This window comes from Emydura macquarii, unplaced genomic scaffold (genome assembly GCF_026122565.2).
Source record: "Emydura macquarii macquarii isolate MOO-44397 ecotype Brisbane River unplaced genomic scaffold, CSIRO-AGI_Emac_v2 contig_1573, whole genome shotgun sequence".
NCBI lineage: Eukaryota > Metazoa > Chordata > Testudines > Chelidae > Emydura > Emydura macquarii.
In genome coordinates, this window is record NW_027131710.1 from 1 (window position 1) to 25,666 (window position 25,666).

Sequence of the window (25,666 nt, forward strand, 5' to 3'; positions counted from 1 at the left end):
TCTCTGTCTACAGTGATAACTGAAAATAGTCATTCCATTTACTGGATAATAAATGGTGGAAATAACTAGGTAGCCAGCGGATTGCTGTCCCTGTTCAACTCTGTTATGTGAGAGATCAAAGTCCCCATCATCCCCTCTACAGAGGATGGGGGAACCTCTACCGTGTTCGGGGCGATATATGAAGAGAGGGCCCTTCCTGGAAGGGTGGGAAATGAACCAGAGCCATTTTAGCACCTTCTGATTTAAATTATATATCTGCCTCCTCAGTGGAAGTGGAAACTGATCATGCAGGACCAGATTCTGATATGGGTTGTGTGCCTCTGCAGGAGAGTAAGGGCGAGTGACAACCCATTTATACCTCTGGACAGGCCATCCAGACCTTGCCACTTGGCATGGTGGCAAAAGCAGGAGCTCTGTTTAAGCAGCCAATACCCAGAGCAACTGGGTGATGAGTAATGGGCTTTGGCTTCTTCCCAGTACATCAATCAGCACAGCTGAGTCAGTGCAGGTATTTTAATTTGCTGCTAGTAGAAGGTATCAGTAAGTGGCTAACCCTCTTTGCTCCAGACCAACCAGGAAGCAAGGTGAGAATGGTGTTTCTCTCTCTGTGCCATTCTTAGGGCCCCACAGCTGTGCACAGCTTCATTCACAGGGCTTGAGGCAGATCCACACCCTAGCCTCACATAGTTTCCTATAGAATCCACAAACGAAAGCATCTTCAATGATTGCTAACCTCTATTTCTATCTACACAGGTCAGTTTAAAATCATCCTCAGAATCCTGTCATTGCACTCATTGGAGAAGGGTTATTCTGCTCTGCCAGCTGGAGAGCCAGGATAAGCCTCAGACAATTACTGTGCAGTGGATACTTTCTAGAAATTCAGAAAAAATAGATGTGAGCACCTATGATGGAGAAAAAAACGAGGAGAGACAGGATGAGAGATATCAGGGCAGAACACAGTTCTTCCAAAGTGAATTTCAAGCAGGAAACGTGTCTCTAAACCTGAAGAATGTCATGGTCTCTGACAAAGGGAAATACACCTGCAGTGTTTCTTTTGGAAACTGGTACGATGAAGTGGTGGTTGAACTGGATGTGACAGGTGAGTGGAATGGCTCTCTCCCATCAGCCTACAGCAATATAGAATCTAATAATGTGGGACCCACAAAAAGTGAAGGGGTCCTAATGTAATTCTGATGACCTCAGTGAAATTCAATGAAGGGTGAGTTTGATAAAGGGAGGGTAGGTATTTATGTTAGAAGGTTTCCTTACAGAACTAAGTCCTTGTATAAAATATGACCTGGCACATCTAGGGCTATGTCTATACTGATGGCGGCACAGTTGGTGTCACCAGATTGATTCACCGGGATCAATTCAGCGGAAATGGAGACCCGCTCAATTGACCCGGAAGTTGACACTGCTAATCCACCCCCACCAAAAAGAGTAATGCTGCCTCAGTGGGAGGGCATTTCCCATCGGCACAGCAAAGTGGAGATGCCGCAGTAAGTAGAAGTTAGGAAGTCGACAGGAGATACGCAAGCTACATAGTGTAGCTTACATGTCTCCTATCAACTGCCGCCAAATTTCTCTGGCAAATGTAGACATAACCTGAGTTGCATCGTGGTGCAGTTTCTTCACATACGATGTCTTTTTTTTTTTTTTTTTTTTTTTTTAAACTTAACAGGGAAGAGTTCTTGCCCTGTAATTTCATATGAAGGAGGTCACAAATTCTGCCACAATTCTCAGGCAGCATATATACAAGGCAGTGGGAAATCCCCCAAACTTTGCACTGTTTGGGGAAGAGACGGTAATAACAACATTTATTCTTTCTTTGTAGCTAGAGGGGGTGAGCCTTCCATTTTCCTGACGGATTATGCAGGCCAGGGGATTGGCCTCACCTGCAGGTCAGAGGGATGGTTCCCAGAGCCCCAGGTGCTCTGGCTAAACAGTAAAGGACAAAACCGAACAGAAAAGCTGACCACCAGCAACACAAAGACATCTGCTGGAATCTACAATATTGAAAGTTCCATTAACATGGAACCAGGATCAGACAATGAAGTCTCCTGCAAGATAATCAACAACATGCTAAAGACAGCGAGTGAGTCCAGAGTCCAGATTTCAGGTGAGTGCATGTTGGGGCCAGTGACTGTATAATCAGTAAAGAGGCTGCTTAAGTTAATGAGATGGTTCCCTGTTTTATTCTCCTCCTCTGTGGTAAGAAATAAATGTCCAGCGTTTGTTCGTTATTATTTAATGGTTATTGGGCAGATTCTACATCCCTTATTCATGTTTTTGTAGTACTTCCCCTGGTGAGTTTCTCCTGTTTATATCTCTTGAGCACAGGGATTAGGTGTCAGGGAGTCATGAGTTCAAGCCATTCCTCTGACTTGCTTTATAGACTCAGGAGAACTCATTTAACTTCTCACTTTCCCTGTCTCAATAAAGGAGTAATAATATTTATTCCACCTACTTCACGTGGCTGTGACAGTTCATTAATGTCAGTATAAACATCTAAATGACATATCATTAACCTGAATAACGCCACCTATGATATTAGTCTTAGGTTCTCTATCTCCCTTCCTAAGTAGAGGACCATTCTCCCTTTTTCTTTATTTTATACCGTTTATGGTGGGAATGCTATGGCAAAGAGATGCACCTTGCATTTTCCCTACTAAGCAGCAGGGGTTGTGTCCATGAGGTAGCTTGCGTATGACTTTCACCATTTCACGGCCTGATGGAGAACAAGTTATACTTTAAATATGTGCAGATTAAAACCTTGTTTTAAATATGCATACAATTTCTGCATGAATACTAGCACTGAAAGGGTATTTGAGATAAATCCTGTGTATCTGACTCATGTGAGACACCCCAATGTCTTAGGTGTTTCTTTCTGAATGAGTAAAGTGAGCTGGGCGTAGCTGATGAAGTGTGCTTTCCAGAACACATTGGAGGATTTATGGCGCAGGCTCTGTTCTCTATGATATTCTTGAAGATGTGTGGAGTCTTTTGATCTAAATTCATCTGAATTTGCTCTGCCAGGAGGAAACTGCAGTGTCTAAATACAAATTAAATCTGATTTTACCAGTTCCTCAGACAGACTGGGTTTGGTTGGCCTTATCATTATCAAGATGTTCTTAAGAATGATAGGAACATAACAGACATTTTCACCTATTTTCAGATGTTTTCTTCCCGACCACCTCCCTTGGATGGCTGCCTTCCTGGTCATTTTATTTCTTAGCATAGCCCTTATTGCTGCTGTAGGTTATAAATTGAAAAGTAAGTATTTCTTTGCACTTTATTTCAATAAATATGTTAAAATATTAAAACAGATGATGTGCAAGTATTTAACTATAATAAAAACAAACAAAAACTTAAACGAGTATTCTAGGGCCAAATTCAGAAAATGAAATATAAGGGTCTGTAAATTATAATTCCAGGTAAGTTTGTTCTGACAAAAGAGTTTGCAAATTCCTCACATATGAATATATTCAAGGCCAGAATAGACACCAATGGATGGTTCAGGATTATAAACTATTGGATTCATGACAGTGACTGATTCCATCAAAATTATTCTAGGATGCTATGAAAAATGTCTCATTTTCAAAAAGGATTTTAATTTTTTTCAGATAATAATGACACAACATCTCGCTCAGGTAAGTCACTAGGCAGGTGAATGTAATTTTATGTGAACGTATTTTATATTTTGATTTTGACACAGTCCCAGGGAGCTTATGGAATCCCCATCACTGGAGGCTGGACAAACACCTGACAGGGATAGTCTCAGTTTACTTGATGCTGCTTCAGTACAATGGGTGGGACTTGATAATCTTTCGTGGTCCCTTTTAGCCCAACATGTCTATGATTATATGATTTTAGAAGAAAAAATTAATTTAGCCGTTGCTGTGCTGGTCTCAGAAGTTGTTTATAAATTACAGTAGATGAGTGGGTTTGTTCTGTCTCAATTGCGATCCACAGTTGTGTGTTTGTAATGTTTGCAGCATGCATCCAGGTAATGCAATGGGAATTGGGATCTGTGTTAGGGTATTTACCAATGGTGACTATTGCCATTGGTGGCTCATCAGAAAAGTTTGTTTCCTTCTGTCATAAGCAGATATTGTCATCATAATAGATCATGTTCAGACTAGCCATCTGCCATTCAGTCCTACAAGGGCATCCCTTGGTGTTGTTCCAGAATCACTAACAGTTGTAGAATGGGATTGATCGCGTAGGTGCAGAAATCACTTACGTTACCCTGTATACACTGGGTAAACGATAAAATTCAAGGCATTCAACATAGGCACTGAAAACAGGAGTGATTGCCTCTTGTTGGTTGTCTGCCTGGGATTTCTGTTTGGCCGGAGTGGATTTTCTCTTGGTCCACCATGTTCATTCAGGACCTAAGGCAATGGGACTTTCTCAATAAGCTGGGTGAAAATCTAGCTCCTCTGATAACTCATTTCCCTTGTGGATACTTATGGGATCACCTAGAACTTTAAGCACATGACAATATATCTCTGTTTAAAAAATATTCTTCTCCTGGTAAAGCTCCACTTCAGTCTTCTGCAGGTTTTAGGTCTCATGATTGCTCCCATTTATTTCAATTCACCTGCACTTAAATGTTTTGGACTCCTTCCTTTATTTTTCAGTTCTTCCTAACTTCAATCTGATGCCTCTCTTTTCCCACCACTTTCATTGTACCAGTTATTCTCTAATCTTGTTCATTGATGGTTTTATCTGGCTCACTCAGAAGCTGTCCTGCCAAATCAGAGGATGTGGGTTGGGTGGATGTGCTGTGGCAAAGGTCCTCCACAAGCTTCCTGACATTTTCACAGAAGACTGGACATCTGCTGCTTTATGTGGTCAGATTGTGTGCATAATCAGAGAATTGGTAGAAACCATCTTCCATTGCAGTGAGTGACGAGATAATCTTCAAGTGAAATCATCCGTTTCCTGTGTCCTAATCCAGGTTTTTCCTAGATGGAGAGATATTAGCCCAGTAATTTTTTTTTTTTTTTGCTGTTTTGCGTGTGAAATAAGACTTTGGGAAACTTGTTAGAGTAATTAACACTGCAATGTGATTCTCCTTGTTTGCAGTAAATCAGAAGAAAGCCATGGAAGCAGGTAGATATAATTTTGATTTGATATAACATGAGGTAGGTACATTTTCATAGCACAGCTTCATGGAGACAGTATTATGTGCCGGGTTGATATTTTCCAAGATGTGAATCGCACATGTATCTGTCCTGACACAGATAAAGGAATCAGTGAGGACTGGGACCTCTGATAATATCACTATTCTAGAGTCTATGAATCTATATCACTAAGGGCTTGCAGTGGGCTATTCACCACTGAAGACTCACTTATGCCCTTAAAATAAGGTTTAAATGGTACTTAGCTAGCCCAAGATTTGTGCCCCAGTTAAGTCTCCCTTAAGTCTTATTTTGAGGACTGAGATAGAAAGTAAGATGTGCGTGCTGCACCAGGTGGAATTTCACTCTGAGAGAGCTTTACTATCCAGCATGTCAGGCTCTTGCCATAGGAAATGTAGCACCAATAAATATTAGACACCCAGTCAGTATGGATAATTATGAATAAAGCCTAACCTGCTGCTGCCCTGTCTTCCTGAAAGAAAGATAAAGTTAAAAAGAAATTCCAGATCCCAAAAAAGTATATGAGGGGAGAGAAAAGGAGAAATTACAATAAAATCATTTTCCAATCTCATAAACTTTCATATTTCAATCTTCAAGGAACTCTCTGAAGAAACCTTCAAACTACAGGAACATTGATTAAATCACTGGTGCACTTAAGTGAAGAAAGCCTAGGCTGAAATCCAATTCATTACTTAAGCAGCTGCTTAATTTTAAACATATGAATAGTCACATTAAACTCTAAATGCACTGGGTGCTCATCTTCACCCAAAACAAAACTAACATCAATCTCTGTGTGTCACTACAAATAACCAAAGTAAAATCAATGGAAAACGGATATTAACTGCTAAGAAAAACGTGGACGATTAATCTTAATCCACTAAAAAAAAAGAAAAAACAAAACAACCGAATAGATCAGTGTAAATAATATTCAAACACAAACATCTTCTTATGCAACTAACAAAACAGCAGGATATGATAAATTAAACAATATTAATCTTTGGGCTGCTATATAACCCCATTACGTTTTATGTATAAATTAAACAAACATGAAAATTGGTTATGTAATTTATTTTTAAAGAAGTACGAGTGGATTTTGATTTTGATTGAAGAGTGATGGTTAGGTAGTTTCATTGAGATATAGATAGGTAGACTGGAGGGCCATCCTTCAGAAATGTCATTTTCTTTTTCTGGAGACTATCCAGATTGATTTAAAATATCCTATGGCACTGTTGGGAGAGAGAATTCCTTGGTCTGAGGCAGTACTCCTTTCTCAGTGAAAAATATTCTAGTATTGAAAGCTGTATATGAGCTATATTCGAAAGCATGGGAATATAATATTGTCCAGCAAGGACCAAGTAGAATGACTTGTTCAAATTTTTTCTGTCAAACTGTTTTTCAACAGAATTAGGCATTTTAGTAAACAATTGTTTTTCAGAAAGCATTTGCTTAATTGACAGAACTCATACAAAAATTCAAACCTTGTAAAAAAACTTAGTTTTTGCCTGAAAATTTTCAGTTTGGGCGTTTTTGACAAAAAAAATCAAATTTTTCTATTGGAAATGAAAAATATTTTCTGACAAGTTCTACAAAGAAGGCCTATTCACAATTACATCTAAAAATGTAACGAACTATCCAAATATTTAACTAAAGTAAAAAATAATGTGATATGCTCATGGATTAAATTAGTGAAGTTACAATGGATGTAAACCATTTTAACTGGGAGCAGAATTTGGCCCGCACGGTATGAATGGTTTTATTTTAAAACAAATTATAAATATATGTGTAAAGTTTAATGCACATTAGGTACAGGCCAAAAAATCTACCACATTGATTCTGCCTTAGATCTTACAATGATATGTAAATATAATTTCTTTCAGAAAAAGAACGACTGAAAAGCGAACTAGGTGAGAATATATATCTTCTTACAGTGTATCATTAGCCTTAGTGTGTGTGTATGTGTCCTATAGAAGAACTGCCAACATCCCACAATATTTTTATTTGGTTGACAGGATGTCAGGGAAGAGGGAGGGCTGGTGTCTGAGCCCAGCAATGCTGCCTAGGGGCAATATTCTGGGCCATGTTGCCCAGTGGCAAAAATCTGTGTCCGTGTCACCCAGTGGTGACAGTCAATGGGTCCTCCTGGGTCTACCAGGTTCTAACTCATGACCCATTAAACATTAGTTCAATATGTGAGGTCTAGAAGGCAGGTAACCCATGCCTGCTCCCTAAGCCACTTCCTAGTCTGGCTTCAGTGCATCTGTTGGTGCCACTGGTTTGCTTCTGAGTCCCCCTTGGAGAACTTCCACTCCCCTGCTCTGTCCACCCAGACTGATCTGAGCTGCTCCCTTTTGAGCTCTGCCTCCCATGTGAGCTGGGACCAGAGCTGCTCCTTATCCTACACCTCACCAGTCCGGGACTTTACACCCCGTCCCAATCACAGTCTTATATGAGTTTAGATTTTCAAGATTAAATACAACAAATTGAATACAGACCATCCATATGAAAAGTTCCTCACTATTTGTGGAGACATTTAGATTTTTTTAAATTTCATAAGTGATATATTATATTAGAAACTCTTTTCACATCACTTTTGCAAGGCCGTGATGCAGGTTTACCATTGCAGTACTGTGGAGTAAACTGGAACCGGCCCCCTCATGGCTTTTAACCCAGGAACGCGGGAATTATTTCAGGCAATTGTTCTGGCTTGTGTTGTACAGGAGATCAGACTAGATGATCTCAATGGTCCCTTCCGGCACAGGAATCTGTGAATCGATTAACTCTGTGAATTAAAGCCGAAGTCTACCCAATAACATGCATATGTTCTTTATTTGTATTTGTTTACTATTTTAGAATCGGACAGAAAGACAAGTGAAGGAGGTAAATATCACTTTAATGAAATATTCAGTGTAGACAGACACAGCTGTGCCATAAACGAGAACAATGTGCTTTATAAAAATGAAGAGCAGCATATTTTTTCTTTGAATGACTAACTTTCAGTTTTATTTTAAATCACTGAACAAAGATTTTTATTAAATGAGGCAGCGCTCTATAGAAGTGTATGATACATACCAGCCTATCAACATACTTCATAACCATTGTTTCTGTATTAGAGACTGGATAGCAATCGCCACTGGTGTCCCTCATGGCTCTGCCTTCAACCTTCTCCTATTCTCTCGCTCCCTGAGAGACAGCATTTGGACACACAGAGTCATGGATCAAGTTCTTCCACCTCTTCTCTCTCCCCTCCATGGAGCCCCACATCTCTGACTGCTTTTCAGACATCATTTCCAGCATGTCTTGCCACTAGCAAATCAAACTTATTATTATGCAAAATGAACTCATCTTTCCTCAAAATCTGCTCTTTCATCCCTCCTCTATCCCCCTTAGCAACTCCTCCCTGCAGTTTATCCTCCACCATTCAGCTTTGTAATTATTTCCCTCTCCTCCTATCCACTGGTGCATGGTGTAACAAATCCTCTACAACGAAACTGGCTCATTCTTCCTTCACCAGCAACCTTGTCCACTTCTCTGCTCAACGATTGCGACATCCTTCTCTGCATCCTGCTAGCTCCTCACCACAACCTCCCTCTCCCATTGTCCATCCACCCAAAGTGACACTTAACAAATCATCTAACTTGACCCCTCATCTAAGTCCACCCTTCTCTCCACATTCTTTAACTGGATTTCCCATACCTTCTGCAATAAAGCTGAGACCCTTGCCCTAATTTTCAGCTTCTGTCTGACCCCTCCACTCTAGTTTCTCTTCAGTTCTTCCACAAGCTCTTTGCTCCACCTGCAACTACAACTTCCATGTCCATTTTTCATCCATAGCTTTTTCCCAAGTGTCCCCTGTGCTTCAAAATTCTTCACAGACCAAGGATCCAAAGTGACTCCACACTATCAAGCTGAAAGTTCCTCCTTAAAACACATTTCATTTATACAGCTGATAAACCCATGTCCTCATCTCAAAGTAGAGCTTTCAGAAAAAAGCTGGAACAATTTTCATAAACATTTTCCCCATTTTTTTCATTAAATTTTTTTCATAATTTTGAAATTTTAAAAAATGACCAACTCTACCACATAGAAATATTCAAAATGAAGTTACGTTAATATTAAACAAAAATACAAACAACTAAAGAAAGATTATGGAACTAACTAACAAGAAGCTGCTAAACATCTCTTCTCAGTCACTGTTTGCAAGCATCCTTCTTATTTACAGAACATCATCAAATTATATTGTTCGTTCTTAGTAGCATGTGCCTTATTGTCTTAAACGATATAGCATATAGCTGTAAAGCATATAGCATGCTGCTGGCATGCTACAAATAAAAATAATAATAACAGATGTAAATCACAGCCTCCTCAAGTGTTTTGTGCACTATTGTTTGAAATAAATGGCTGACAGACTGAGTCATAAAAACAGATGGCTGTAAAATACTGAATGAGAATTCATCAGCATTCCTGCCATGCATATGTAATAGCAGAATTTCCTCTAAATAGTTTTACATAATGTACTCCATCGTGTCCTGATGGATCTGTAAGTCTTTGATCTTTTTGTCACTTCTAATTCTCTCTCTCTGTGTTCATTGTACTAACTGAAATTACTATTTTGCAGGAATTGGTGAAACACAAGAACGTTTGGGTAAGAAAACCTGTCTAATATGAATTCTATTTTCTTATCTGGCTTAGAATAAAACAGGTGAGTGTTCTGGTGAGTCTGTCTATGGCAGGGGTTCTCAGACTTTTTTTTTCAGGGACTGCTTTTGAAAATAGTTCAGGCTGTGATGGCCACCTCTCCCCTCAAAAAATGGTCTATGGCATCTTGAAGGTGAAACCAGTAAATGTTGTCAAACACGAGTCTGTGAGACTCTGCCTGTTCCTCTGGAACACAAGAGCTGCCATACTGGGTCAGACCAGTGGTCTGTTTAGCCCAGTATCTTGTCTCCAACAGAGGCAAGCACAGGAACAGGGCAATTTTGGAGAGATCCACCCTTGCTTTCCCCTTCTGGCTTCCAGCAGTCAGAAGTTTAAGATCTCTCCTAGCATGGGTTTACACCTGACCATCTTGGCTAATAGCCATTGGTGGAAATATCCTCCATGAACGTACCTAGTTCGTCTTTGAACCCATTTATTCTTTTGGAAATCACATTCCGTGGCAATGAGTTCCACAGGTTAGTTGTGTCTTGTCTGAAAAAGTACCTCTTCTTTGCGTTAAACCTGCAGCCTATTAATTTCATCAGGTGACACCTGTTTTTTGTGTTGTGAAAGCAAGTCATGTGGATCTCTATCTGTGTTCTCATGGGATTGCGAAATATTCTCTCTTGATTATGAATCTGCCTTGCTTAATATATTGTAACAAAGCGGTGAACACCCTTTATTTATTGATTGATTGATTGAATTGCTTATTTACTTATTAGTTTGTATTACCACAGCACAACTTTCTGAATTAGCAAATTGTCCACTACGCATGCTGAGAACTTGCAGGACATATGTTTTGGTGCAATAATTTTGAAACGGATATCAGGGATGTCTAGGTTGGACATTAGGAAAAAGTTTTTCACTAGGAGGGTGGTGAAGCACTGGAATGGGTTACCTAGGGAGGTGGTGGAATCTCCATCTTTAGAGGTTTTTAAGCTGAGGCTTGGCAAAGCCCTGGCTGGGATGATATAGCTGAGGTTAGTCCTGCTTTGAGCAGGGCGTTGGACTAGATGACCTCCTGAGGTCCAATCCAACTCTAATATTCTATGATTCTATGAAATTAAAATCCCCCATTAATATGAGCTCATGCGTGTTAGCTATTCTTGTTACTTAGATGAAGAATGCCTCATATATTTCCTCATCTTGATTTGTTGGTTTATAATAGACCCTTACCATAACATAATTACTATTCCTTTCCCTTTTTATCCTCACCCAGATACACTCATTAGATATATGGGTATACATTTTTGATGTACATTTCAATTCCTCCTCCATTTTTCCCATATTTATCCTTCTGGAACAAGCTATATCCCTCAGTGCTGGCAATTCACTCATGGGAGTTGTTCCACCAAGTCTCTAATGCCAGATAAATCATAATTTTCATCACATACTATGACAGGGGTGGCCAAACTGTGGCATGTGGCTCTTTTATAGTTAAAGTGTGGCTTATGGAGCCCCTTATACCCCCTCTTCCCTGCCTACCAGCCTGGGGTGGAGAGCTCAGAGCTTCTGCCCTGCAACTGGGTGGTGGGGCTAGAGGATTCTGCCTAGCGGAGAGGAGGGTTTTTGGGGGGGTCAGTAAGTTTGGCCACCTCTGTTTTATGACTTCCTGTTCATCCCCCTTGTTCCCCATACTCCTTCCATCGGTGTACAGGCATCAAAGACATTTTGCAGACTGACCTGTTCTTTTTCGTCTTCCCTTTTTAATGTAGTTGTGGGTTGTAGTCCCTTCTCCAGAACTGAAACCCTTCCCCAATTTATTATTTCATTCCAACTGACATTTTAGACTGCGATTTTCAAGGGAGCTTAAGGAAAATAGATTAAAATTCAGTCTCACTGACTATGTTATCACTTTTCCTGAAAAGAAAGCTCTGAGACTGAGTCCAGTTCCGGAACCCTTGTTTAGATGAATGGTGCCATTAAATTTAAAGGGACTGTTATCATTGATAAAGAATTATTTGCACAAATAAAGTTGATCGCTGAGTCCATTATCTGAGCATCCTCCCTTCAGAGTTCTCAGATTTTTAAAAACAGCATCAGACAAGAAGAAAAAATGAGTCAGTGACTGGAATATCCTTTCATTTCAGATCGAATCTCAGTAGAGCTGGGTAAGTTGAGTTGTTTTGAATCACAGTTATTCTTGAAATGAAAATTATTGCTCATGTATTAAGTAGGTTAAAATAGCATGGGGATGGGTGTACTATAAACACATGAGTAGGCAGACAGAAGACATTTTAAACTACATTGTATTTCATTGTGCCATAGATTTGCAACATATTAATTGGTTTTTCCTTTAAAGATTTCAGAAGAGCGCAGAGCTATGCTGGTAAGCTGAAATGTATACAATAAACCCACTATCTATAAATTACACAGATGATATTTCCTTTCAGAAGATTAATATTTGAAAAGAAAATTATTCCTTGTGTATTGACTGGATTTATTTAGAGATAAGTGTGATATAAAATATGTTTATATTTCATTCCATCTGTACCTTCAATTTTATTGTAATTTACCTGTTTTCCATAACAATAATTATTTGTTAAGCATTTACTATGAACTCAGTGATGTCTTAATGCTTAGGAATCTATAGTCCCTGTCAAGAACAGTTTACAATTGAAGATCCTAGTCCAACAAAGTATTGAAGCACATGCTTAAATCTAAGAATGTGAATAGGCCCATTGAAGTCAATGGGAGACTTGCTTAAAATCTGCGTGTGTCTAAGTGCTGTACTGGACTGGGGCCTAAATAAATAGAGAAAAATATCCACATACAACATGCTCTGGATGAGATCTAGATAGTGCTTATATCTTATGACATAACAGTGTTTATGTGCGAGTGTGTGTGTGGTGTTCTTGCTGCAGATTGGTATGGAACAGCATTTTGCTGCAGTGGGTTAACATTAGCAGACATTTACCTAACAAGAAACTTGAATGAAGAGAGGATGTGTGCATTGCATACTAAGACAAAAGCGAGCTCCTGAAATATGGCAAAGCGTGGAAGAAGGCATAAAGATGAGATTGGGAGAAGTATAAAAAGAGAGTGTTTGGGTGGGAGTCTGGTGGAGTGAGAGTGGTGATAATGAGAGATGAAGGCGAAGATGTAGGTGCACTGTGCAGAGCATTGGAGATGTGGATAAAAAGCTTGATCCTGAAGTGCAGCGTAAGGGAAAGTTAATGTAGGGATTCAAGAAGGTGACTGACAGTTGGGGCAATATGAGCCAGGGCAGGTGAGGGCATGACTTGAGCTGCAATAGTTTATATAAATGGAGGGATGTGAAGTGGAAGCTGTGGAGATCAGAAATGAGGAGATTGTGGGACACGCGGAAGCATGAGATGACTAAGGACTGGAATCACAACGATAGGAAGGGAGAGGTGGGTTTTTGAGATGTTCTGGAGAGAGAACGGACAGTATCTGTCAACAGAGAGAGGCAATAAATATAATGCCAAGTCTGTGAGTCTGGGCACCAAGGTTAACACAGCGCTATCACCAGAAGAAAGGAAGGAGCATGACAGAGTTGGGAGTAATGATGAGGAGTTCAGTTTTAGCCACCCCGAGTTTAAGATGGCTTCAGGACAGATAGACAGAGGCAGATGTGAGCTTCTCCAGATTCCGGGCAGATCAGAGGACCAAGCAGCACCCCCTCCTTTAGGTATGTTTGTGTGTTTGTTTATACAGCACTTAGGGTTTATACAGCACATAGGATTTGGTCCTGCAAGATGCTGAGCACTCTGACCTGAGCCAATAAAACTGTTGCAGTCAATTGAGATATTTATGTTCTTAAGTGTTTTGTAGGGCCAGAGAGCTCAGCGCTTCTCAGCATTGGACCCATAGTACTTTTCATAATGATTTTTCATAGCAAAATTTAGGAAGAGTCCTGCTTGTCTTAGACTCATGGAATTTAAGGTCAGAAGGGACCATCATGATCATACAGTCTGACCTCCTGTGTATTGGAGGCCACATTGGTGGCACATTGGAGGCCACACCCTCACCCACTCACACTGGTTACAGACCCATAACCTCTGGCTGAGTTACTGAAGTGATCAAATCATGATTTAAAGGCTTCAAGTTACAGAGAAGACACCACTGACACTAGTTTAAACCTGCAAGTGACCCGTGTCCCATGCTGCAGTGTAAAGTGAGCCCCCGCTCCCCCCCTCAGGATCTCTGCTATTCTGACCTGGGGGAAAATTCCTTCCTGACCTCAAATCTGGCCATCAGTTAGACCCTGAGCATGTGGCCAGACACCTGGGAATGAATTCTCTGTAGTCACTCAGAGACCTCCCCATCCAGTGTCCCATCACCAGCCATTGGAGATATTTACTGCTTGCAGTCACAGATCAGCTATGTGCCATTGTAGGCAGTCTCATCATGGTATCCCCTCCATACACTGATCAAGCTCATCATCAAGTCTCTGGTGTGGCAGCAGCTGAGTAGCACACCCAGGAGCCATCCAGCCACAGCAGGGTAGGACAGTTCAGAGCAGCCTGCAAGCAATATGCTCCATATTGCTCCTTATTGCTGCTCACAAAGGAACAGCTTGAATCTCACCTCCAGAAAATGCTTCCTCCTGGCCCCAAGCCAGCTGACATCACTCCCTTGGAGCAAAGATACAGCAGCAGGGACCATAGCCAGCACCCCTCCTTCCTTACTCCAGCGCTGGAGTGCAAGAGTGGGAAAAGCTCCCCATGCCCTCTCCCTGCCCCAAGCCTGGACTTTGCCTGCAGTGTGTGTAAATTACTGTCATATGCTTCCAATTACATTGATATTTACATGAATTTCTCATTTCAAAATTCATTTAACTTCTGGTTTATTCCCCATCTCTTCTTATTACACTGAGTGTCACTGAGTAACTCCTTCCTAACCAGGGAACTATTCTGGTTTGTCTCCCCAGTTCCCATCACTCTGGATCCGGATTGCAAGCACTCAGAACTTAAAGTGTCTGAGGATCGGAAAAGAGTCTGGCATGAATCTGCAACTCCAGAGCTGGACGCAGCCTCCGGAGTCCTGATCGTGATAGGAAGGGAGGGATTTGAGTGTGGGAGGCAGTACTGGGAGGTGGAGGTGGGGGACAAATTGGACTGGGAGCTGGGGGTGCTGAGTCAGGCTCTGAGGGAGACCGTGAAAAGAGAGAAGACAGAGAAACTCCCTGAGGAGGGATATTGGTCTCTGAAGAGATCCCAGGGAGTCTTATTTTCAAGCAAAGATAGTGCTAAGATTGAAAAGAGGGATGCACCATATACAGTGATTGGTGTGTTTCTGGATCGGGAAGAGGGAATAATCTCATTTTTTGAAGCACAGTCGATGTTCCGCATTGTAACTATTCCTGCAGAGTTTACTGAGAAATTTTATTATCCATTCCTCAGTCCCGGAAATAGCACAGGAGAGCAGAAACCACTAGCAATCCACCCCATCAAAGCTCCCATCCCTTTAAAGCCTCCGAGAAAGGAAAAGTGAGATCTAGTTATTCTGGAGAAGTAAAACTCACTACAAAGGGGAGAAGGGTATAGAAAAATGTGAAACCTCAGAAACACTAACATAAACAAAGTAGAAACTGAAGATTAAATAAAAGAAAAAAACAGAGGAAAAAGGAGACAAAAAACACTGGTTCTAGGGTGGTTGACTCAAAAACTGAAATAAATAAATTCTGAAAGAAATGGGAATTGTCTCTATAGAAATATTTTTAGTTAATGTTCTATTACATTTTTTTTTAAATAGGAAAATACTTTAAAAAAATCGTGGTGGGATGTGTTGAGATGGAGGGAAAATGAACGCGTGATATTGCCAAGGAATAATTAGAAAAGACAGCTATAGCTACCCAAAGAAAAGGGGAGAAAATTTTGCAATTATTCAATTGCTAATTGAGTCAAACTGGAGTGGTTACGAAGAAAAATTGAAATTGTTAATACAAATGCTGTACCTGATAAGATATATTACCCCTATCCTGTGGCATCTAAATCAATCATATACAGAAAGAGTGTGATTATGTAATATATCAAATGGAAATGTTAAAGTTTGGAATAGAGTTTAAGTTTATGCCCTCATGGAAGCCCTCAGATGTTGTCTACTGCCTATTCAATGTTGTTACACCACAAGGATTTTTTTTGTGTTGTCATTTTCATGTATTTTTTATTAAACTATCAAATATTTCAGTAAAACTTGAAACTGCCTCTGGGTGTATTCTATCATTGATCCCAGGACATGTAGTTTAGTTAATAAAATATATAAATCTCAGTTCTCCCAAGTCTCTAATTTAGCTTAAGCAACAAAAAATTCTTTATATTCATGAGAAACCTTGAAGTAGTTAGTTAATACATGACCCCTGTGCTTCATATTATACTTTTCTTACACTAGCTCAAGCTGTTTTGAAGTTATGATGACTCAAAAATGGTTAGTAACATTTTCAAAAGTAAAGCCCTCTTGTGTGTCCAGAACACCTGGGCAGTTTATCTCAAACATTCAAAAAAAGAATTGCTATTCTACATATGGATGGTTCTGTTTCTCAGCTTTGCTGTTTTCCTGATGTGTGACCTTGATCAAGTCATGCCTCTGCTTTATGCCTCAGTTTCCCCATCTGTACAATGGGGATAATGATATTGACCTTCACTTTAATAGCTATTGATGAGAAGTGCTGTATAAAATCTGAGTGTTATGGTGTTATTGCTATGCTAAACACCAAATACATGTTCTTTTTCTTTTTTATTCTACTTATCCATTGTGGCATTCATCAAATACATTACTCCTCTGAGAGGAATTCAAAGCTGCTTCTTTCAACACAATTGAAAACAACTCATGAAGCTACCAGCACCACCATATGTGGGTCGGAGACAGTCTTCCCTTCCTGTAAAAATGCTGGAGATTTCAAAACAATGTCCTGACCAATGTGGGGATGACATCGAGACCTATAAATTTTTCCCTCCAAAAAACAGAGATGGAAAGAAACCAGAGGAAGAAACCCAGCCACCCCTAAATAGGGCACTTATCTGGGATGCATAAGTCAAGTGCCTCCTTTCCTCATTCAGAGAAGGAGTTGAACCTGCATTTCATCTGACCAAGCAGTTCCCTAGTTATGGGACTAGTACCTAATCTGGAGTGGTTGTTTCTCTTTCACTGATGTTGACCGGAAATCCCACCCTAGATCTGCACAACCTACACAGTGAACATCTAATCAAAATTGAGCCTCTACCACATAAAGGTTATTTGTTGACAAAATGGCATTTGTCATTAAAAAAAATTATGATAAAATTCCCACCCAGCTCTTATCAACAACCCTCAATACTAGGTTATTCACAGGTTTTTTAAAGATTCACATTATCTATGAACAAACAGAGAAGCTTTTCCCTTTGTCGAAGGGTGTGTCTGCACAGCAAAGAAAAACCCAGCGCTGGCCTTTGCCATCTGACTTGGGCTCGCGGGGCTCACGCTGGGGGTTGTTTCACTGCTGTGTAGACTTCAAGCGTCAGGCTGGAGCCCAAAGCCTGGGACCCTCCCACCTCGCAGGGCCAGCCAGAGGTGTCGAGTCGCTATGTAGCCAGAACCTAAATGGCTGCCTTCTCCCATTTCTTTCAGCAGCACTGAAGTCACAGGAGACCCCCAGTCAACATCATTTTAATTGCCACTTCCAGACAGCATTTACAAGTGATGATGAGGCTGCCCTTGACAAGAAGGCCTTCACCTCCTATTGTTTCCTGTTGTCAAGGAAGATGGCTAGGTGCTGGTCTGTGAAGAGGCAGAGAGGGTCACTGTGAGATCAGGGAATAGGAGGGAGCCAGAAAAGGAGAGGGAGGAAGGAAGGTAATATGGGGTGAGGGGCAGGGTAGGCTATGAATTGGAATGACAAAGTGAGGCTAAATTTCAGAATAGAAGTGTGTAGATGGAGTGCTGCTCCCTGAGCTTTTCTTTCATGGGAACAAATGAAGACACCTGAGGAAGAAGATGTCAAGAAGGGACAACCAAATGTGGAGTTTACACATCAGTCTTAGCAGCTAACAATGAGACCTACTACTGCTAATAATGCACAGTCGCTAGCACTGAGACCCACATTTGCACTTAGAAGTGGATCACGGTGTCTGTATTTGCTGCTTAAAAATCCCAGCGAATGAGGCCTGAATGCACAAAAGAAATTAGGTGTTGTGACATTCAGCATCATAACATCTACCTTTAGGCTCCTTCGAAAATCACTGTGATACACAAAGCTGGAGCTCAGCTTCTAATCTCCTGTAGGCGGAATGCAGAGAGATAGGTGCCCTTAAGTGAGATGTGCAAAGCCAGCCTGCTAAGCAGAGAGAACCCTGGTTTAGGTCCCCCTACCTCTGAGCAGTACAAGGGATTTGATGGTTCTCTGCTATAACCACTGGGTTAAGGGATAGGCTGATAGAGCTTTTCTCAAGCTTTCCTGTTGAAGCTGTTCCACTGTTCACAAATAATTAAGAAATCATTGGAGCAGGACAGCTGGATCCTGGGTCGCTCATGTCCTGCCTGATTGAACTAACCAGCTCACTCATTACTGAGTGTCATTCTCAAGCTTGCATGCTCTCTCTTTCTCTCTCTGCATTGTTCTGTATTAAAGAATCTTTTGGGACATAGGGAGAGACAAAAAACAAGCATGAGAATGACTCTGTAGCCTGGTGGTTAGACAACTCATGCAAAACGTAGGAGATGCAGGATCCAGTCTCCCTGCTCCAATTACTCTATAATTACTGGCTGTCAGTGGAACAGCTTCAACAGAAGAGACTGAAGGTGCCTCAGATCAGACCATTCCATACCCCACTGGATACAGCACTTATTTAAGAGGTGGCAGATCCCAGCTCAAATCCATTCTCCCTTGCAGGTGGAGGGGGGACCTCAACCATGGGTTTCCCACAACCCAGGTCAGTTCTCTACACATTGGGCTAAAAGTTACAAGGGCTGTCCTCCTTCTAACCCATTGGCTATTTTCTGTGGAATCACCTGAGGGGACCGATCCAGCCGGCAGTCTCTGAGAACACCTACCCAATCGGGCCATGCACACACATTAGGCAGTCAGCCTGCCACTTTTCTTCCCCTGATTTCTCACTCGCTCTGGGGCTTAGGCTAGAGATCGGCATCTGGATGCCTACAGGGAGGCCCCAGTGTGCATGCTCAGCAGCAGGAATATAGATGCAGAGGGAACTTTTCCAGCAGAAACTTGGGAGCTGAGTGAGTTTAGGCGCCTTCAGGGTTTGATGGGAGAGAGGGAAAGGGACAAAATACATCACAGTGTTGCTGAAACCCGGACTTAGGTGCCTTAAATGGGGTCCTAGGCACCTAACTCTTTTTGTGCATTCAGGGCTAACAGACTGAGATCACACTCGATCTTGTTTGCCTGCTTCTTTTCAAAGGAAAATTGGTTTCATTTTTACAATGGAATTTGGTTAATAAATAACTATATAATATATATATACGTAAACTGAAAGTACAAACTTCAACTGTAATAAACTACATATGTAGAGGTTCAAAGTTTTCTCAAAGCTGCAATCCATGTACAGCATCTAGCAGGTGCATGGAATCCTGTGATATAAGTAAGGAATCACATGAGTGAACACTGATCATAGGTAGATGATTGCATGTCTAGCTTCCTGATTTAATTGAGAAATTACAGTCAGATTCTTGATCTGAAACAGCATGGAGGGTAATTCACTGACATTTTCAGGTACATTTCGACTTGCTTTGGACAATTCTGTATTTACACTCCAAGAATTTAAGACATTCCTCTCAACTAAAGAAGTTTAAGCAGAGTGGTTAAATGAAGTTGTTCAAGGCAAGGGTGTTTTTGACAGAGTCTCATGCACTTAATGGAATGGGCTTATTAATTTAATTGTGATTTCAATGCCCAGGACATTTAAAAAGGTGTCCAATCTCTCTATCCTTTGGGAGAAATGCTATTGAATGGAATTTGGAGGAGGAGGCAGAGATGTGTTCTGCTTTCTTTACAGTTTGTGGCCAGATACTCAGCTGGTGTGAAATGACTGTGATGGGGGTCGTCACGTGAATAGGGAGAGATGGGCCCCTTTTTATGCACTGTGACGAGAGTCCCCTCACACCATACCAGTTTGTTATGGTGTTGAGTCAGGGACTGAAGAGGTTGGGGCTCCCAGCCCAGGAATTTGGCTCCCACTCATTCAGGACTGGGGCAGCAACAGCAGTAGTACAGCTGGGCATGGGGGCAGAGGCAATTTAGTGTTAGCATTCAGAGGCATACAGAACGTACGTGAGACCCCAGATGGGGAATCAGTGTTAATTTGTTGTATTCCAGATGCGGGAAGACAGGCCACACAGAAAGTGGTGTGGATCTATGGTTACAGTAGAGTTTATTGGGCACATAGGCTGGTGTCCAAGCTGCCTGAGGGTTCTCAGCTGGAGCTCAGTGCTGAAGCAATCCTGAGATGGCACAGAAAAAAGGGCACGTTATGGAACCAGCTGATGTCACTGCTGTACGCCATAAGGGCTCATTAACAGGCACCAGAAACAATGGTGGTGCAAGTTGTGGAAAATGATTTGGGAACGAGTAAAGGGGTGGACTTAATGCTCTGTGCTAAGAGTGAGTTCAGGCACATCCTGGAATTTTTTTTTAGGAGTAAAAATTGTGCAGTCAGACATGTTTCAACGCAGGGTCTGGTGCAGAGCTGTGAAGTCACCCTGTGTGGACAAGGCTAGAAGGAATATGAGTAGGGAGGTGAGCATGCTAATGGGGGTCATGGGAGGGTCAGTAATTTCACATCTTGGCATAGCACATGGGGCACCAGAGTTATTTTAGGAGGATGGTGTTCACCTGTCAGACTTGGGCTCTGACATGTTTTTGGACAATATTAAAGGGGGTGTTAGGAAATGCCTGGGAACCTGGCTGGGTGTGGGGGGAAGGCATCCAAGCTATTTGTTGGTGCCTCCTTGCGACTGATATCCAGTGCAGGTACTCCATAGAGAGGGGATACAGTGATCAGGTAAATGGCTTGGTAAAGGACTTAAAGGAGGTGTTTGTTAAAGGATTCGGGGCACCTATGACTAGAATAGCAGGGGGCCAAACTTCCTTAACTCTGTCTTCCTTAACCCTCATTCAAGGGCATGGGGATGGTAAAGTCCCAGCAATGGGTTGGCTGGGGATCAGCGTGGAAAAAGCGGGGGAGGCTGGCAGAAGCCCCAGGTAGATATTGAAATGATCATGGAGTTACCTGCACCGTACACTTTTATCAGGTAGCCCCAGATGTCTAATAATAAAGTTGTGGCCTGATTAAACCATATACAACATCTCCTGTCCTTCTTCCTGTATAGACAGACAACCTCATCACCTTCTACTCCAAGTACCTGGTGCACCTCTTTTGACCTGTCTTCTCAGCAACCATCACTCCCTCCCCAGAAAACCAACAAAAACAAAACAAAATAACAAACACCCTAGCAAAACAAGAAGTTCCACTGTTCATACTTCTCTCTCTGAGGGGAGGACGAGAAACCAAACAATATGTCACAGATATGTAGACAGCTGTCCAGATTGACTGCCACATAGTATCCTCTGGCACTGTTGGCAGAGATAAACCTTTGGTCCTAGACATACTCTTCTGTCAATGAAATCTATTCTGATGTCAGACTTATATCTAAAAGCCTGGGAATACTGTATTTTCCAACAAGGGACAAACAGGTTGCTCAGGTAAAACATTTTTTATCATCTGTTCTTCAGGAAATTGCGTTTTTGAATAAACAATATTTTTTTCCAAAAGTTTTTGCTTTCTGCAGGAAATTTACAATATTCATACAACGTGACCACTCGTAAATAAAAACTTTTGGCTTTTGCCTGAAATTTTTCAATTTTTGTTTTTTCAACAAAAGTCATATTTTCCCTTTGGAAATGGAAAATATTTTCTAACCAGCTCTACAAACGAGGCCTGCTCTCAGCTCTACATGAAAACACAGCAAACTATCCAAAAATTCAAATAAAGTAAAAAATCATTGTGATATGCTCACGAATTAAATTAGTAAACTTACATTGGATTTACACCAGTGTAATAGAGAGCAGAATTTGGTCCACACAGTATCTGTGATTATATCTAAAACCAAATTAGAAATATACTTTTAAAATATAATGCATATTTGATAAATGCCATAACATGTACGAGATATGTTCTGCTTGAGATTCTACGATGATATTTAAATAGCATTTTCATTCAGAAAAAGAACTGCTGCTGAGCGCACAAGGTGAAAATGCAAACATTCTTATAGTTAATCATTAGCCTTGTGCACTTGTCTGTGCTCTTATAGAACTGCCAACATCTTCATCTGGTTGACAGGATCAATCAAATTGTTATATGAGTTTACAGTTCCAAAATTAAATACAGCAAATTGAATGCAGACCACTTCCATGTGAAATGCTCCTGGATTTGTATGGAGACCTTTAGATCTTTGTTTTTAAATTTCGTAGGTTATTTATTATTTTAGAAGCTGTTTGCATGTCCATTTTGCCAGGACTGGATGCAGGCTTAACACTACAGTAAACTAGAACAGCCTATCTCATAGCTTTTAACCCAGGAATTATTTTGGATAAGTTCTAGGGCCTATATTGTTCAGGAGGTCAGACTGGATGATCAAAAAGATCCCTTCTTACCTTGGAATCTATGAACTCTCTTAACTAAAGCCAATCACTACCCCAGTAATATGCATTTGTTCTTATTTTAAATTTATTTATTATTTTAGATTCAGAGAAAGGACAAATCAATTAAATAGGGTTGCCAATTTTGGTTGGATATATTCCTGGAGGTTTCATTCAATGACATAATCTTTAATTAAAGATTAATCTTTAATTCTTGGAAACTCCAGGACAATGCTGGAGGGTTGGCAACCGTACAATCAGATAAATAAAATGCTCAGTGCAGACAGACACAGCTGTTCCATCAGTAAGAACACTCTGCTTTACAACTTAAGTCAGGCTGCGAGGGAGAGAATGAAGAGAGAGAAGACAGAGAAACTCCCTAAGGAAGGATATTAGTCTCTGCAGAGATCCCAGGGAGATCTTCTTTTTCAAACACAGAAAATACTAAGATTGAAAAGAATAGTGCACCATGTGCAGTGATTGGGAAGAGCAAAGAATCTCATTTTATGATGCAGGGGTGATGTTCCCCATTGCAAATATCTATGCAGAGTATACTGATAACGTCTCGTATTATCCATTCCTCAACCCCAGCAACAGCACAAAATCAGAATCCACTAGCAATCCACCCCACCAGAATCCCTATCCCTTTAAAACCTCTGTGAAAGGAAATGTGTTAGATCTAGTTTCTTTGTAAAAATAAAACTTACTACAGAGGGTAGAGAATGGAAACCTCAAACTTCAGAAAGAGTAAAATAAAGGAAGTAGAAACTGAAGATTAAAACAGAAAAAAGAAAAATAACAGAAATGCTAGAAGTAAGTTAGTTGAGTCAAAAATGGTGGGGGCAGGAAAGTGTTATGGTTGGAGTACGATTGTCAGGCAAGGTGGCAGTAGTTAGAATGATGCAGCTATGGAAATCCACTCGTGGTGTATTGAAAACTGTGTCAAAATCACAAATTATCACTTTAAATTGTAAGAGGTTTCCTGGTCCTGGCTGGAGGTTAGGCGGTGCTAAAGAAAATTATGTGGCCATGTGGACATGAGCAGTCCACAAAATAGTCTTCCGGTAGCAAGGGTGCGTGAGTTGTGCCTCTGTGCCTTAGGGAGCAGCCTGCCTTGTCTCTCTCTGTTTTTGGTTATTGTTTGTTTGGGTTATGGGCTGAGAAATAAAGTAGTGTTGCATTGCAACCTTCCAGAAAAAGCATTTTATGTTTTTCTTCTAACTTTTCTGTGTTTATGCCATAAATGTAACACTACCCCCCCCCCAAAAAAAAAAAAAAAAAAAAAGTTTAGTTGATTATTCTTATCTCTTAAGAATTAGTTGCTAATTCGTAAGAATTAAACAGGAATGATCATGTGCTCATGAAGACAAGTTAGTTTCTAATAAAAACCCGTATCCCAACAATATGTATTTTCTGTGTTAGATCTACCGTGTAGCAGCTAAACGGTAATGTACAGTAAGAGTTTGATTCTGCATTATATTGAATTGAAGCTTTAAGATTATGAAAAAAATAACTTCATGGACGTCCCAAGATGTTCTCTGTTGTCTGCTTTCTCTTTAACGTGTATCTGGCTTGACCTCCAGGAATTATTTTTTCTGTTGCCATTTTGATATACTTTTAATTAGATTGTTCAATACTTCTATAAAACTTGAACCTGCATATGTGTGTATTTCTCTGATGGGAAACATTTCCTAGATTTAGCTCTATTGATCCAAGTCAATACGGTATAAATATAAGTACACCTGAATCTCTATTCCAGTTCAAGCAATATATAATTCAATCGATTCATGAAGAAGCATGCGATGGTTATTTACAAAATGTCCCCTCTGTTTTATATTCTGTCAACCACACGATAGCTTAAGTTGTTTTGAACTTCTATTCACACAAAAAAAAATGGTTTAAATCGGTAAGGTAATATCTTTTATTGGACAGAAGTGAGTCCAGTAAATGATATTACCTCACCTACCCTGTCTCTCTAATATCCTGGGACCATTATGGTTACTACAACACTGCATACAAAAAAGGTCAAAACAATTTCAAGACATACTTTTGTAAAATTAGCAAATTACCTTAACAGTTTGCATGAAATATTTTTAAACCTCTACACTACTAAAAGATTATACATCAACCACTAGAACAAATTAACAAGGATCATGGAGCATTCTCCATCACTGACTATTTTTAAGTCAATATTAGATTTTTTTCTGAAAGATCTGCTCTGTGAACTATTTTGGGGACATTCTATGGCCTGTGTTATGTGATCACAATGGCTCCTTCTGGCTTTGGAATATATGAATCGATGTGAACTTGCAAGTGGATTGGTTTGGTCTTACAGGAAGTTATAGTAGATCTTTTGGTCACTATTGATCTTATAATGGGAATCTCATTTTTTCATTCCTGAAAAATAAGCATCACTCAATGACAAAGCCTCATGCAGAAAAGGACCTGGGGGTAACAGTGGATAAAAAGCTGGATATGAGTCAGCAGTGTGCCCTGGTTGTCAAGAAGGCTAATGGCATATTGGGCTGCATTAGGAGGGGCATTGCCAGCAGGTCACGGGAAGTGATTATTCCCCTCTATTCGGCATTGGTGAGGCCGCATTTAGAATATTGTGTCCAGTTTTGGGCCCCCCACTACAAAAAGGATGTGGACGAGTTGGAGAGAGTCCAGCGGAGGGCAACAAAAATGATTAGGGGGCTGGAGCACAGGACGTATGAGGAGAGGCTGAGGGAACTGGGCTTGTTTAGTCTGCAAAAGAGAAGAATGAAGGGGGATTTGATAGTGGCCTTTAACTACCTGAAAGGGGCTTCCAGGGAGGATGGGGCTAGGCTGTTCTCGGTGGTGGCAGATGACAGAACAAGGAGCAACGGTCTCAAGTTGCAGTTGGGGAGGTCTAGGTTGGACATTAGGAAAAAGTTTTTCACTAGGAGGGTGGTGAAGCACTGGAATGGGTTACCTAGGGAGGTGGTGGAATCTCCATCCATAGAGATTTTTAAGCTGAGGCTTGACAAAGCCCTGGTTGGGATGATATAGCTGAGGTTAGTCCTGCTTTGAGCAGGGGGTTGGACTAGATGACCTCCTGAGGTCCCTTCCAACTCTATGATTCTATGATTCTAACTCCTACAGATTTTCTGTGTATCCAAAGAAACCTTTCTGACTAAAATCCATTTTGGATATGCCACACCTCCTGTATTCAGACTGTTGGGCCAATGGGCAGATTATGGGCTGA

General features: G+C 40.8%; 1 protein-coding gene and 1 pseudogene across 1 annotated transcript in view; both read left to right on the forward strand.

The window, feature by feature from the left end:
* Positions 1-753: 753 nt before the first annotated feature.
* LOC137157808 (butyrophilin subfamily 3 member A2-like) lies at positions 754-16,007 on the forward strand (annotated as a pseudogene).
* A 4,323-nt stretch (positions 16,008-20,330) lies between these two features.
* Positions 20,331-25,666, forward strand: part of LOC137157809 (butyrophilin-like protein 8) — an 84,151-nt gene continuing 78,815 nt past the window's right edge. Inside the window, exon 1 of the mRNA XM_067555217.1 lies at positions 20,331-20,400. Coding sequence (XP_067411318.1) covers positions 20,331-20,400 — 70 coding nt within the window. The remainder of the gene's footprint in view (positions 20,401-25,666) is intronic.